We start from the raw sequence: 15226 nt of genomic DNA, 5'->3' as shown, positions 1-15226 counted from the left end.
CCCCGCTCCCGCCCAGATGGTCAAATCTGGAAAAAGACTATTTCTAATTTAATCTGGTCCGGTCCCTGATACGCTTGCCAAATTTCATCGTCCTAGCTTACCTGGAAGTGCCTAAAGTAGCAAAACCGGGACCGACAGACCGACAGACAGACAGACAGACAGACCGACAGAATTGGTGATTGCTAATGTCACTTGGTTAAAACCAAGTGCCATAAAAATGCCTGATTTTTTCTAATTTTTCCAAATTAAACCCCCTCCTTCCAACTCCCCCAAAGAGGGCGGACCCTGTCCGGTTATGTCAATCACGTATCTACGACTTTTGCTTATTCTTCCCACCAAGTTTCATCCCAATCTCTTCACTCTAAGCGTTTTCCAAGATTTTTGGTTCCCCCTCCAACTCCCCCAATGTCACCAGATTCGGTCAGGTCAAAACAAGAGCTCTGAGACACGAGGCCCTTCTAAATATCAAATTTCATTAAGATTTGATCACCCGTTCGAAAGTCGAAAATACCTCATTTTTTATTTTTTCCGAATTAACCGTCCCCCCACTCACCCCCAGATGGTCGAAACGGGGAAATAATTACCTCAAATTTAATATGGTCTGATCCATGATACGACTGCCAAATTTCATCGTCCTAGCTTATCTGAAAATGCACAAACTAGCAAAACTGGGAACGACAGACAGACAGACCGACAGACAGACAGAAATTGTGATGGCTATATGTAACTTGGTAAACACCAAATGCCATAAAAAATACAAATTTCACATTTTTAGTTTGATTGACTTTTAGGAGGTATTTACCCAAAATGTAAGTTTAAAAATAAAATTAATTACCATTTCTTTAGAGGGTTGGGAAGAATTGACATCAGCAAGTCCCTTAATTTGAAGCATTCTTGCGGTTCTAAGGACACCAGGGAGTTGCTCGTTAGAGACACTGACTTCTCCATTGTACATAAATGAAAGTAATGCTTGCATGTCGTCAGGCATCACGTCTCGGAGTATCACGATAGGATGCTGACATGGATTTGCCTGTAAAACAAAAGCAAATTAAGCAGTTAGAATACCTGTTTAATATCTGTAAACCTACAAGCTATGATATAAATTAAGAAAATAATCTTGGAAGTCCCTTGAAATCAAGAAAAGCGATATTTCTTTGTTCTTCACCTTTGTTTTTGATTCATTCTGAGCTTCGTTGTCGCATGTCTTGTAACCGCATATTTATTTATTTTTGCTCTTCACTTTCGTTTTTGGCGTCACTTATCTTCTAACCTTATATTTCTTTGTTCTTCACTTTCGTTTTTGACTCGTTGTGAGTCTCGCTGTCGCATAACACATTTATTCCTTTCTAAAGCCTGTCACATTAACACATCTATATATTTATTTCTTCTAACACATATTTATTTGTTCTTCACTTTCATTTTGGTGTCGTTCTGATCCTCGTTGTTGCATGTCTTGTAGTCGCATATTTCTTTGTTTCTTAACCGTCGTTTTTGACTCGTTGTAATTTTTGCTGTCGCTTATCTTCTAGCCACAGATTTCTTTGTTCTCGCTATCGCATATTCTCTAATCGCATGTTTCTTTGTTCTTTATTTTCATTTTTTATTCATTCTTATCCTCATTGTCGCATGTCTTGTAACCGCATATTTCTTTTTCTTCATTTTCGTTTTTGGTTCGTTGTAATTCCCCCTGCCGCTTATCTTATAAATGTATATTTCTTTGTTGTTAACTTTCGTTTTTCTCTCGTAGTAGCTGTCGTTGTCACAAGTATTCTAATCGCATTTTTCTTCGTTCTTCATTTTCGTTTATCATTATTTCAGACATTTTTTTTAATGCCCCTTGTGTTAGCTGCTCGGATTGGTCTTGTCATATTTGATGGTATAGGTTGTTCGTTTTGAGCAACTGTTAATTTACGTTTTGTACTGCTTAAAACGCCTTTTGGAAATAGACTCATTACATTGGGTATGCGCGTAGTGGACACGTTCTGGATTGTTGGGTGTGAGCTGGTACGCTGTACTATAGTTGCCAGCACCAGAGCAACTCCAAGAAGTAAGTACTTATACTTCTTAGTTCCAGCATGTTATCTCATGCACTTTCGCAATAGCGCCACCCTTCTAAGGTTGCTTCTATTTCGATGTTTGAAATTATTTTCTGAAATCTTCATATTAACCTGCTATTTTAACTGAACCCCTGCTATCACAACCCAATTAAAAGAAAATACAATGTAAAAATAAACACTGTAGGATACCATAAATTCAGGCTATGTTTTGGAATGTATATTTCAAAATATATTTTGGAATATTCCGACTTTTTTCTTTTATTCATTATTTTTATTTGTCATATTTTCCCTTCGGCTTCTTGATTTAACATTAGGGGGGATTTTCCTGGGAGAATTATCCGAGCGGGAATTTTACACGGGAGGAATCGCCCGAGCGGGAATTTTCCACGGGGGAAATTCTCCGAGGGAAATAGTCCTAGGGAATTTTCTGCGGGGGGATTTTCCAGGCAGATTTACCAGGGTGGCATTTAACGCGGGAGAAACTTTCCAAAGGGAAAGTTCCATGCGGGGGATTTTCCACCCGAGTGGAGGGAGGGGGTTGCTGACTAAATAACCCCTTAAAACCTTTTTTTCAAATCCCTAGCTCAATTTGCTTAGGAATTAATAAGCATCAATCCTGGGTGGCAACTCTGATTCCGGAAGAGTACTTGGTCCATTTAATTTCTGATCTGTATAGTTGAATTGCATAAAGCATGTTCTTAGAACCAGCACCCCCCCCCCCAACTTCATAAATACATATAGACATGTTTAATTGTTTCTCGAGTTGTGAACAATTAGATACCATTTAGGGATTCAACGTAAACTGTGGAATTCAACAGTCTGCCTGATCGTGTCTCCAGGGAGAGCTACATAGCTTGTATCCTAATCCAGGTACAAGTTAGTAGCAGAATTGAAGGGTCCAAAGCAGATCTGTGGTTTCCCACGGCCCGCCAAACCTTGTCCCCTGAACTTAACTTTTTTCATTCATTGATCTTCATTTAACGTTTTGCACCTTTGAAAACAGGATTGTTCGCAGATTTTGGGCCATATAATTCCTGGATCCTGAGTCTCCTCTAACACCGCCCCTGGCTTCATAATTATGGAAACTTTACAACTTCTTCGATCAGTACCTTTTTATGGACTCTTTCGAAAACAAGCTTAAATGATCACACGACTGTGCTGAGCCAAAATACGGCAAGTGTATATTTCTGAGAGGGTGCTTTATCGCATGTCTGAATCGAAAAAATAAAGAGATTCTTCAGTCTATATATTTCAACTGATATATTGAGTATATAGCTGAATATATTTCACCTAAATATTCAAGATAATAAACATAGACGTGCTGCAGACACTTTCAATTCGCAATCGTGCAAGAATCAAACAGTTCGTGGTAACGAACTGTAGTAAGGAGCGACCCGGCTCAATAGTAACCAAAACTAAAAAAAATGAATTTGATATCAATAGCTACATTAAAAAAATCACATTTTAATGCTGATTTTAAATATATAAGTTTAATCAAGTTTAGTTTTACCCATCAAAAGTTACGAGCCTGAGAAATATTGCCTTATTTTAGAAAATAGGGGGAGATACCCCCTAAAAGTCATAGAATGTTAACGAAAATCACACAATCAGATTCAGCGTATCAGAGAACCCTATTATAGAAGTTTTAATCTCCTATCTACAAAAATGTGGAATTTTGTATTTTTTTTTTGCCAGAAGGCAAATCACGGATGCGTGTTTATCTGTTTGTATACAGTTTTTTACTGTTTTAACAAGCAGAGTTGAGAGAAAGAGTCAAACTTTAGCGTAAAGAGCGGGACGTTGATGAGGAAGCAGCCCCTTTCATATACAAAGTAATATCTGTTCATTTTAAGTTTTAATGTCGCTCCTTACTTTCAGTTAAAAAGACTTGTTTTTTTTTATTTAATTTCACTATAAATCTATTCCTTTCAGTATTAGGCCTCTAGAAAAGTCAATAGAGTATTATCAAAACGTTCAATTAAAGTTAATCTATTTACTTTCCCAATCTTAATACTCCTAAATTTGCGGCTATTATTACTACAATACGTTACCTACTTTAAAAAAGTAAAAAAAAAAAATGCAATCCAAACGAGATATTTAATTAGACCTTCAGATATCTATTAATAATAGGCAAATTTTTAGGCCAAAATCCAAGAACTTCTGCGGTCTTAAGCCTCAAGTGACAGTTTACATTACTCGTCTTCAATATCCAGTCCAATTGACTGTGGGATTGCCAGAATTTCATGATTTGATTTGGGAATCTTTGGCGCCATTTTTGAATGACAACTAATGTCTCACCATTGAATAAAAATGATAGCTCTTTTCAAATGTCTAACAAATAGTTCAGGTTTTTAATATTTTATTTTTATAAGTATTACGAATTTAATATTAGAGGGTTTGAATATTTGAGGGTTTTCATATTTGGAGTAGTTTTAAGAATAAAAACATAAAAAAATTGGGATTAAGAAAAAGATCTTGCAGAGAGTGAAACGCGTGTGCGTTTTTGACAAAAAAAAAATATACGTATCAACCCTTCTCTAGTGGAGATTCCAAGGAGGTGTTAAATCAATAGGATAACTCTACAAAAGAGATACTATAGATCTGCTACTTCCCAGACGAGAATAAATGACTTCACGCTTCTGAAGCCTGAGATGGTAGTTCTTCTTGTGTTACATCCTATAGCTTATTATCGAAATAAATAAACATTTTCTAAAACTAGATGCGTATAAAAAAAAGATGCGTTCTCTACTGTCTCACAGCAATCCGCTTGTCTCTTCATTCCCTTGCCTTGTTTCTCACTTTATAGCCCCGGTTTTCCTTTTGTTGTCCCCCCTCTACAGGGCGGAGGAGGAACAAATTCTCTAAGTATAAACCTCAAATTCTCTTTCTCTTCTAAAATAAACTAAAAAAAGGGCTATGGATTAGAAGTGAGAAGTAAAACATATTTACAGTGTTTTTGTTTTAATATTGAGAAACAGCTCAAGTCGACATTTAAGTCGGCAAATTTTTCTGAACAATAAAATCAATGAAGTCAATTAAAAAAAAGAATTTTTTCAGATAATCTAGGGCAATATTCGGCTTATTACAAGGGAAGGGGGGAGGCTAATAAATCAAATATGACCCTAGACTATCTTAAGAGTCTTTTTAATTAATTTTATTTGAAATTATGGCTCAAATGTTGATGCGATACCAGGCACAAAATACAGTCGACTCTCGCTAACTAGAAGTTCACGGGACCACGGCTTTTCATCGAGTTATGTATAGTTCGATTTATGCATAGTTCGAGTTATAGAGGTCATTCTACATAAAATTCGGCTTATAAATGTGACGTGTTATATAGGTAAGCCAAATGAAAATTCGAGTTACAGAGGTACAAAATCACTAAATATATTCCCCCCAGCCACTACGAAGTTAGGAATAATCTCGTCAGTGCATTATAGACTTGACGTATCAAGACTTGACTTTCAAATGCCAATGCTTGACTTTCAAATTTCAATAATAAATTTAGTTTGCTAGGAAATAGACACCTGAGCATTAATAGAATCAGATAAAAAAAATTAAACAAAATTAATTCATCTTAAAGTTTACAAGTTAAAACCTGCATACCAAGGTTTCTACTAACAGAGGTCCGTTGGAAACTTCGAAATACAATAAACTTATAGTGAAATTAACTGACGAATCATCTACTGAATCTCGAGTTATAAAGGTAATTTTCTTGTAATTTCGAAATACAGAGGTAAAATAAAACTGCAAAATTATTTCGAGTTATGTATGGCTTTTTATTCGACTGAGACAGATTTTTCCGAGAGGGTTGAAAATAATTCCAAATATCGATAATTTCGAGTTATCGAGGTTGAGTTATTGAGAGTCAACTATGATAGGAAATCGACAAGATTAGCTAACTTTTGATTGTAGCCTGAGGACAAAAAGGGCTAAAAATTGTGGTCAAATATAGACTCCTGAAGCTCTCTGAAGCTTATATTCACTTAAATCAACTTTATTCCTAAATATTAACAGAAATTTGTTCGGAAAGTGATTAACTTACCTTTCGGTTTGTTCAGAAAGTAGTTGTTAACCCTGATATATAACCATTAGAAATGTTTTGAATGAAATTACCACTACAGACTTAAATATGACCCCTAGAGTAATTCAGCCCAATACAATGCAGCATTACCTTGTAGATATTCCACATTCTGCTTACACATGCATATGGTTGCTTATTATAAGCTTAACAAACACACAAATGCCTAAACCAAAGTTAGCGTGTCTATGAAATGTCGTGCTTTTATTCTATTAAATAAAAAAACAAGTTTTTTTAACTGAAAGTAAGGAGCGACATTAAAACTTAAAACGAACAGAAATTACTTCGTATATGAAAGAGGCTGCTTCCTCATCAACGCCCGCTCTTTACGCTAAGTTTGACTTTCTCTCAACTCTTCTTTTTAAAACAGTAAGAAACTTTAGCGTAAAGAGCGGGGCGTTGATGAGGAAGCAGCCCCTTTAATATACGAAGTAATTTCTGTTCATTTTAAGTTTTAATGTCACTCCTTACTTTCAGTTAAAAAAACTTGTTTTTTTATTTAATTTCTGAAAGTTTTTGAATCAATGCATGTTTTGATTTTGGTTCTCCGCGGAGGAATAATTAAAACGAAATTTGCATATTTATTTTTTTGGCTAAATGGCTTTCTCATAGTTTTGATCGAATGATTTCGAGAAAAAAAGGAGCGGAGAGGAAGCCTAGTTGCCCTCCGATTTTTTGGTTACTTAAAAAGGCAACTAGAACTTTTAATTTTTTACGAATGTTTTATTAATAAAAGATATACGTAACTTATAAATTAGCTTACGTAACGGATGTTTGTATCCTCATGTTTTTATTACATATATGAGAGGGTTCACCCCCATTTTCTTCCCCCGTGACAAATTCCTCGATGGAAAGTTCTCCCAACATATTCCCCTCTTCTCAACACCTCCCCCCAGCCAAAAAATCCCCCTGAAAACGTCTGTACACTTCCCAATAACCATAACTATATGTAAGCACGGGTCAAAGTTTGTAACTTGTAGCCCTCCGACGGGGACTGTGGGGGAGTAAGTCGTCCCCAAAGACATAGTTATAAGGTTTTTAAACTACGTTGAATAAAATGGCTACCTCAGAATTTTGATCCGTTGACTATGGGAAAATAATTAGCGTGGGAGACGGCCTAGGTGCCCTCCAATTTTTTTGGTCACTTAAAAAGGGCGGTAGAACTTTTCATTTCCGTTAGAATGAGCCCTCTCGCAACATTATAGAACCACTGGGTCAATACGATCACCCCTGGGAAAAAAAAAAAAAACAAAAAAACAAACAAACAAATAAACACGCATCCATGATCTGCCATCTGGCAAAACATACAAAACTCCATATTTTTGTAGATAGGAGCTTGAAACTTCAACAACAGGGTTCTCTGATACGCTGAATCTGATGGTGTGATTTTCGTTAAGATTCAATGACTTTTACGGGGTGTTTCCCCTTATTTTCTAAAATAAGGCAAATTTCTCAGGCTTTAAACTTTTGATGGGTATGACTAGACTTGATGAAACTTATATATTTAAAATCAGCATTAAAATGCGATTCTTTTGATGTTGCTATTGGTATCAAAAATTCTATTTTTTAGAGTCTTGATTACTTTTGAGCCGGGTCGCTCCTTACCTACAGTTCGTTACCACGAACTGTTTGATATGAAACCTATGCAAAGTATAAAAAAATCTGATGATAAAAATAATAAAAATATGTTTATTTACCTTTAATGTAAACATGTCTGTTTACTCTAAGACTTAAGAGCAGACAAATGGCTAAACTTGTAGTCAAAGTTAGTATATCAAAAGCCATGTTTTCATTCTATTTGGAACCCTAAGTCTCATTGAAAACTACAAAGAAGATAGAAAAAGTAAGTTTTATACCTTGCATGAAAATATACATGTTTATTCTTAGATTTAATTATAGAAAAAAGGCTAATAAACCTGTAGACAAAGTTAGTATATCTATGAAAAGTCATGCTTTCATTCTATTTGAAACCCGATACCTCATTGAAAAATACAAATAATTTAAAGAGAAAAGTAAGAACAAGTATGTTTATATACCCCCAAAAATCAGAATTTCACCCTACAGTTGGTTCAAACTTGAGACTGGTTGCACAGTTTTTTTCGTCCAAAATAGCGATACTGGAGGGTTATGCAACACAGATTGGCGGACCAAGTTCGCCATCCTGAAGCTTAAGCTCGGGACTGGCCTTGTTTTATTTTTTTTTGTTCTTTTTTTGCAAATATGGGAAATTCCTCTAAATTTTCCAAGACTGGTTCTAAGGGGCCCCAGAGGGTTTTGGACAGCTAATAAATGTGGAAACGAAATTGAAAAATGGGATAACTGTATTGTAACTGTAAAAATATACCTTTTTTTTAATCTGCAGTTTAGTACCATATCAAAAGCTCTTTCCGCGAACAGCAAAACATAAGCAAAGTTCAATTACAAAATAACAAAGAGGAAAATAAAAACAAAATAAATGGAGTAAAAGCATTTACCATGCATTACCAACAAGAAACTTAAAAACTCAAACATTAAAATCATACCAAAGTATTTAGGCGGCGAAGGCTAAAAAGATCTATTGGCCTAAGCATTGGTACATTTAATTCCACGGTCAAAAGTGTGTTTACTCCAAATGTATTTTGGGTATTCCTAGGAAGGAGCCAGTTACCCCTTTCTCTGTGTTGTGGGTACCACTGCTTACAGGTATAGCAATTTGATATAAAATTCCCCTGTTAATGCTCGAGGTCCTTGATTATTACGCTATGGATATAATTGGTACCAGCAGTAGCATTGGATAACAGGCGCAACGATTCAGTTGCTCCTCAGAACTTAAGGTGCCAATAAATTTGTCATGCTTAATATTTAAACTGCTTCCTAAGTAGCCAATAATTTCAATGCATGAACCCTCTATTTTCCGTCAATTCAGGTTTATATGGCGGTTTTATGGTATGCTATTGCCTACATTTAAAACTAAACATTTTTTTTTCTTTGCCAGCTAATAAACTTTAAAAAATCTTCAGTGAGAATAATCAGGGATGTAGGGATTCTTGGATGTTTCATTGCGCATTTACAGTTCCACTGCACAGGAAATTGCGACGAGGGATGGGTCTTGTGGTTTTTTATTACCATTTTCGCTAGGAACTGAACGGTATTTGCAAACTAGTATATTATGCGAACATCAAAGTTGTCATGGATGATTGCTATTGGCGAACTTTTTGTTTGGGAAGAGTAAACTTGTCACCCATTTATTTTTAGGTGTACTACCTTGTCTACCAATAAATGTTATCAACTTTTCAAGCCATAAGACTTACTACTATTGAGAATAATAAATAAGTAAGCAACTTTTCCTTAAAAGAAGTTCTAAAGTGATCAACGGTTGGAAAGTCAGATGCTTAACTAATAAATATGGATACTTAGTGCCTTAAAAATTGTGAGCTTTTAAAAAGATTAAGTCTATTTTAAAACACAGTTGTTTAATTCAGATGTTTGCAGGGTGGGGGATTTGGGGTCTTCTTTTGAAATATCAAAATATTTGCATTATTCCAAGTAATTTCTTATATTTTTCATACAGTTCGTCTATTTTCGTCCTTTTTCTTCAAAAATTTGTGCCCTACCTGAAGTATCGGCTCGTCACTGAAAGAAGTTCTTACGTAAGTACAAGCTTCAGCTGCAATGAAGTGACCAGAGAGTTACTAAGAGACAATCCTATTCCTGGGAGGGTATAAAGCTGAAGATCCCCTCAATATTTAGTTGACCTTCAGTCCAATTTGTAATATTTCTTTTAAAGGCTTTTAAGATATTGAAAGGCTTTAAAGAATAAGCCGTTTTCCAAAAAAGCTGTCATGAAAAACTTCAAAAACAGGACGCCATACTAATTGAAACCCATAACTGCATGGCCGTACCCAGAACTTAGACGTGTTAATTTTGGACCCACCAAGAACCAAGCATATACACTGAAAGAACATGTGGAGTAGCACTTTAAAAAACTAACAATCTACCATTTAGAGTGGTGTAAGGTAATCATTCAGCACATGGTTAGGTTCAACTTACAAATAAATTATGTTGCATAATCTACATTACAGTTTAAAGATATACTTTTTATGACAATCTCCTTGTAGTCCCGGGTGTACGGTAAACCACGTAATAGTGTATCGAACAAACTATATTTCAGTCGGCTTTTGACAGTTGAAACATTACTTGAGAGCAATGGCAAGGTCAAGAGGATCGTTTTGTGAGCCCTGGCTTCCCTCAACGTGGCTAAAATTATATAGGAATGTGTTTTATGTTTTTCTTATGTAACGGTTTAAAAAATATAAAATCTTCATGGAGCTGGAACTCCTATCCACTGCTGAAACGAAATCCTGCTTACGCCCCGCTTGGTAAGCGATAACTACTTGGCCTTATTCTTAGACATGAGAGACACTTTACCAAGTGTTTTTTTTTTGTTTTTACTGAGCGTTTGTCTTATCGAGCGTTTTTTTTTTGCCTTTCATACTCTAGCGCGGACACACTGAGCGGTAAACATTTTACCGTTGCAACATAAGTCAATCATTATAGATCTGATAGATCATAAATAGCTAATATTAATCTAATAGATCTATCTAACAGATCATAAATAAATAATGAATATATCATAAGCCTTTTTGTATTGCCATTTAAAACAACTGAAGAAAACGACAAATATGGCCACCTCTACACGTTGCAAGTTAAACTTTATGCCCCCTATATTCGTATGAATATATTAAATGCACAGTTATTAGGGGTGGGGCAGTTTAACTTGAAGCTATTCTTATTAAACGTATTTAGCGTCAATAGTGCTTGATTGGTTCTCAACTACGTATTTTCATTCATAAGGGCGTTCTTAAAAGTAAGAATCGATCTACCGAGATAAATAGTGTCGAAAATATTTTTGCAGGGGGGGGGGGCAGTTAGAACAACTATATTCTCAATTGCACTTCAACACAATAGATCTAAGGTGGCGAGAGAAAACACACGAGCTGAAAACCAGAAAAGGGGGTCCCAAGAAGCACATCAACTTTCACAGCTTTCATTGTGAAAATTTGTGGTTACAAAATTTTCTCCCAATTAAATCGTACAACACGTACGTGATGAAACCAAGAATTACAATCATCAGAAATTCTCTCTTTTGCCCTATCCTGCTGTAAAAAAAAGGTCATTAGTAGCCAGAAGATACAGAAACCTATGTAATGGAACTCTTTTGTAACGTGCAAGTGAAGGATTTTTTTTTTCGTTTTCTTCAACGATTGTCAAAGTGAACTCTAGGGAGACAAAAGGAATTCGCATTTCAAACAAAGAAGATTCCAGAAAACGTGTTTCTATTTGTTAGCTGGCGAAAGACCCTCCTTTTGACGTTTCTATAATTTAGCCTCAGACAATCCACATATGGAATTTCAATTACTAAACCCCCAAGAATAAAATGTATATCGTCTTGAAAAACATTCTATTGATACACGGATATAGGTTCTAAAAACAAGTGGCATATTACTTATTTTACAACGGACCTTGGTTTTCAGCAGAGTATATATACTGTATGGTTACGCTGTAAAAAATGGAGATGAAAATTAATTAGACAGAGTTTCAAATAGGGCATAATAAAGAAATAGGACCATGAAAGACTAAGGACGTTGCTTCTATGAATCATATCATGTTGGAAGATAGCAAGAGGTCTAAGCTTTAAATATTGCGCCGGTACCCAAGTCAGCAGAATGGCTAGCTACAACTTCATCAAGGAGAACTATCTTCCAGCAAACTGTGACCTTTTCATGAGCTAAGTAAAAAGAGTTCATTTTTAATTTTCTTTTTTAGCTTTCAATATCAAAACATTTGTTTGTTTTTGGAATTTTAGCAATTCTCAGAACTTTTCTAAGAACATAATGCACAAAATTTTGCTGTCAGATACCCATTTTCTTTCTTTTCACAGCCAACATGACTAAGTCCATGGTGAAATTTACTCAAACATATTCTTAATGCTAAACATAGGCAAAAACCAGCATTTCCATGAGTTTTTTCTTCGGGTGGTTAATAATAAAAACAACTAAAAACACCAAGGCTATATGACCTATATTCTGGGGGGGGGGGAATCGCCAATGGTGCTGATCACTTTTTTGAATTGAGCGTTATTCGCAATCATCACTCTTGTCAAAAAGACAAACACAATCCAAGAATTGTTCTATTGAAGCGGCAAGCAGTTCATGTCTAGAAATAGGTGGTCGGTATGCTCTCACCAGGCAGGCACGTACTCAAGAGAGGAAAAAGAGTTTAGAGGCCCTGCCATAAAACTTCAATTTTGCAATTATCAGCGTCACTTGCAAATTCGATTGGACTAGCCCCCCCCCCCCCCAATTTGCTCAACATAATCAAAAATTTCAAAATTTTCAAAGACAATTTCGATATTTACGGCAAACAATACGTGGAAGTTCATTGACCATTGAATAAAGACGGCTTTATAAAATTCTATACAAACAGTTCCTTTCTGGATTTATTAATCCAGATTACCAATGAGGATTGAGAGCTAAGAGGGGCTAAAAGATCTTTTTAATCGACATGGTGATGCTGAACTGGTATACTGTCAATAAGCGTTCCTCTTCCGCTTTCAACAGGCCCCACAGCACGAGCACCAATTGACGAGGGGGGGGCCAATATGGTTCTATATTTTGAAAAATACTTTTCGAAATTTCATTAAAAAGAATCGAAATAAACTTTTCTGAAAAAAGAAAGATTTTGAAAACACTTCTTTGTGTCTTCATAACAAAAAAAAACCTTTTCTCCTACATTCTTGTGAAATAACGCCCTTTTCCCCAAAATAAGACTCCTTTGAGCTTACCTGGAGTAATATATGCCTATATAATATTTATAATTGAAGACTGATATAACAGTTAGTTTACAGAATATTTTAAACAAAGACACAAACGCCTCCTCACTCCAGCTGCAACATTTGAAAGAGAGAGAAAAGGAAACTCGTTTTTCTGTCTCTATCTTTGTCTAGGCAAACAATGTTTTTAATATCCTGGCAGTCTTCATGATAGAAATACAGTAAATCTTGCTCCGAAAGTCTCATAGAATTGGACAAGTCTCAAAGTACTGGGACCAATTAGTCCTGTGACCCTCCAGTGCGCCATGTAGGACATACTTTGTGTTTTCTCAACGAGGAGATATTTTGATATAAAGACTTTGAAATACTTTTCTTCCAAGTTGGTGCTTAAAAGAATAGACTTTTCAATTTAAAGATTGTTTCCCCCTCTCTGATTTTGTAAATGTCCTCACAACGAAATGAAAGAGATGGTCAGTCGCACCAGTATTTAATAAAGGATCTTTTAGGATTCTTCAACTATAAATTTTTGTGTTTTCTAACGCACAATTACAGCGTTGCCATATTTGAGTTGATAAATTATCTGCCAGCCTAAATTTTCGTTTCGCAAAAAAGATTGATTTTATCCACAAGCCAGCAGTCACGCTAACCTAAGCTGGGACAGTGCCCGAAAGTCCTTATTGACACTTACTTGGCCTTGATCTTAAATTCCAAGAGGTTTCACACACTACCGTAAAAAGACCAAAATTTGCAAAGAGCATTGACGAATACCAAGATCAATGCTACAGAAAAAATAAACTCAATATGAGATCAATCTAATGAATCCCGAACACCAAATAGAACATACTCCGTTGGGGCTTCATTTTCTTGCATCAGATGTTTTTCGATACTTTTTACTTTAGCTGTTTGGCTTCAATCAAAATTCTGTGTAGTTTTGGATGACGTCATAGATGCCAAAAATACATCCTCCTAGCTTTCCCCCGGTCGTTGTATTTTGCTTTTTTGCGTTGTTATATAATTCAGTAACAGCCAGGAATGTTACAATGCTTATAGCCTTAAATTACCCAGTAGCATAATAATCATTTTGTCATTTAGTTTTAAGTCATAGGGTGGCAAATCAATATTTCGGATGAATTAAGATATTCTATCGGTATTAAAATTAATCCTTCCAGTTTATCTTTTACAAACGCTAAAATAACATGTTCCTTATTTAATTATAATTTTCGAAATATCTAAATGACGCAATAACATAATTATCGTGTTATTCTTTTGCTTTAGATCACGTTTTTGTTTGCAATTCAATGTGATTTGTTGCTATCTCTTGTTCCATGCCATTTTCTTTAGCTGTCAAGCGTCATTTGTCATCTTGTGTCATTTCGCGCAACTGGGGAAAAATCATATAACTTATTGACTTGAAATGAACAAACGTATGACGTCGCTCACATAGATAAGTCACGAGTTCACAAATCGTGACCTATATAGATCATTTTTTCAGACTAGAAAATCCCGGTGTACTAAATCCACTGGATGACTCCTTGTCAGTTTTTAAGTCATTGGAATATTCTTTGGAATGCTTTGGTTGCTTAGAAGGAGGGGGTGGAGACTTGACATGACTGGGTAAAAATAACATTGTAAATGATGCGCTTGATGCAGGCTAGGCCTAGTAGCAAGAACAATATATCCCAAGAAACCATATTAGGAGACTTTCTTGAAACATAAAACCTGTATAAACTTTGTCAGGTACGTGTGTTTGAACTTATTCCCAACTCTTTTATTTTTTGTGTTTCCCTCATAATCACCTGTCATCACCATAATTATCATATTAATATCCCTGGTTTCCTTTGCTATTTTGAAGATATACCCTTCCCCCAGTAACTTATTGCGCAAATTTGTGTCCTGAACTCCCCTATACGCATTTATACAAATACTTAGAGGGGGTATGAATTTGTCAAAATATCAAAAATCAGGCAGATTACATGAGAATTCATACGAAATGAAAGTAATGTATCTAAAATCACGAGATTTCAGGGGAGTATGTCCTCTCTGACGTTACACTTGCTATCGTCACTACGATAGTTGGACTATTTTTTTGTTATAACTCCTACAAATAACCCCCAAAGGAGGCACCTATGCCGCACTGGTTATTGTCCAAAACCTTGGCATGTTTATATTAAGGTTATTTTATAGTCTAATTTAATAATCCTTGATTATTTTATAACTCTCCAAAGTCAAATCCGACATTTGTCTGACTGAGAGATGCAACTTAAAGCAAACATTATT

At 35.5% G+C, this 15226-nt stretch overlaps 1 protein-coding gene across 4 annotated transcripts in view; it reads right to left on the bottom strand.

Annotated features, from left to right (window-relative positions):
• Positions 1-15226, bottom strand: part of LOC136034715 (protein abrupt-like) — a 159503-nt gene that overhangs the window by 79349 nt on the left and 64928 nt on the right. For all 4 annotated transcript variants that reach the window (XM_065716072.1, XM_065716073.1, XM_065716071.1 and 1 more), the window contains one exon: positions 836-1030. In XM_065716072.1, coding sequence (XP_065572144.1) covers positions 836-1030 — 195 coding nt within the window. The remainder of the gene's footprint in view (positions 1-835; positions 1031-15226) is intronic.

The sequence above is a fragment of the Artemia franciscana genome, chromosome 13 (assembly GCF_032884065.1).
Source record: "Artemia franciscana chromosome 13, ASM3288406v1, whole genome shotgun sequence".
In the NCBI taxonomy this organism is placed as follows: domain Eukaryota; kingdom Metazoa; phylum Arthropoda; class Branchiopoda; order Anostraca; family Artemiidae; genus Artemia; species Artemia franciscana.
Note: the sequence above shows the minus strand (reverse complement) of the source record. Positions and strands in the feature narration are given on the sequence as shown.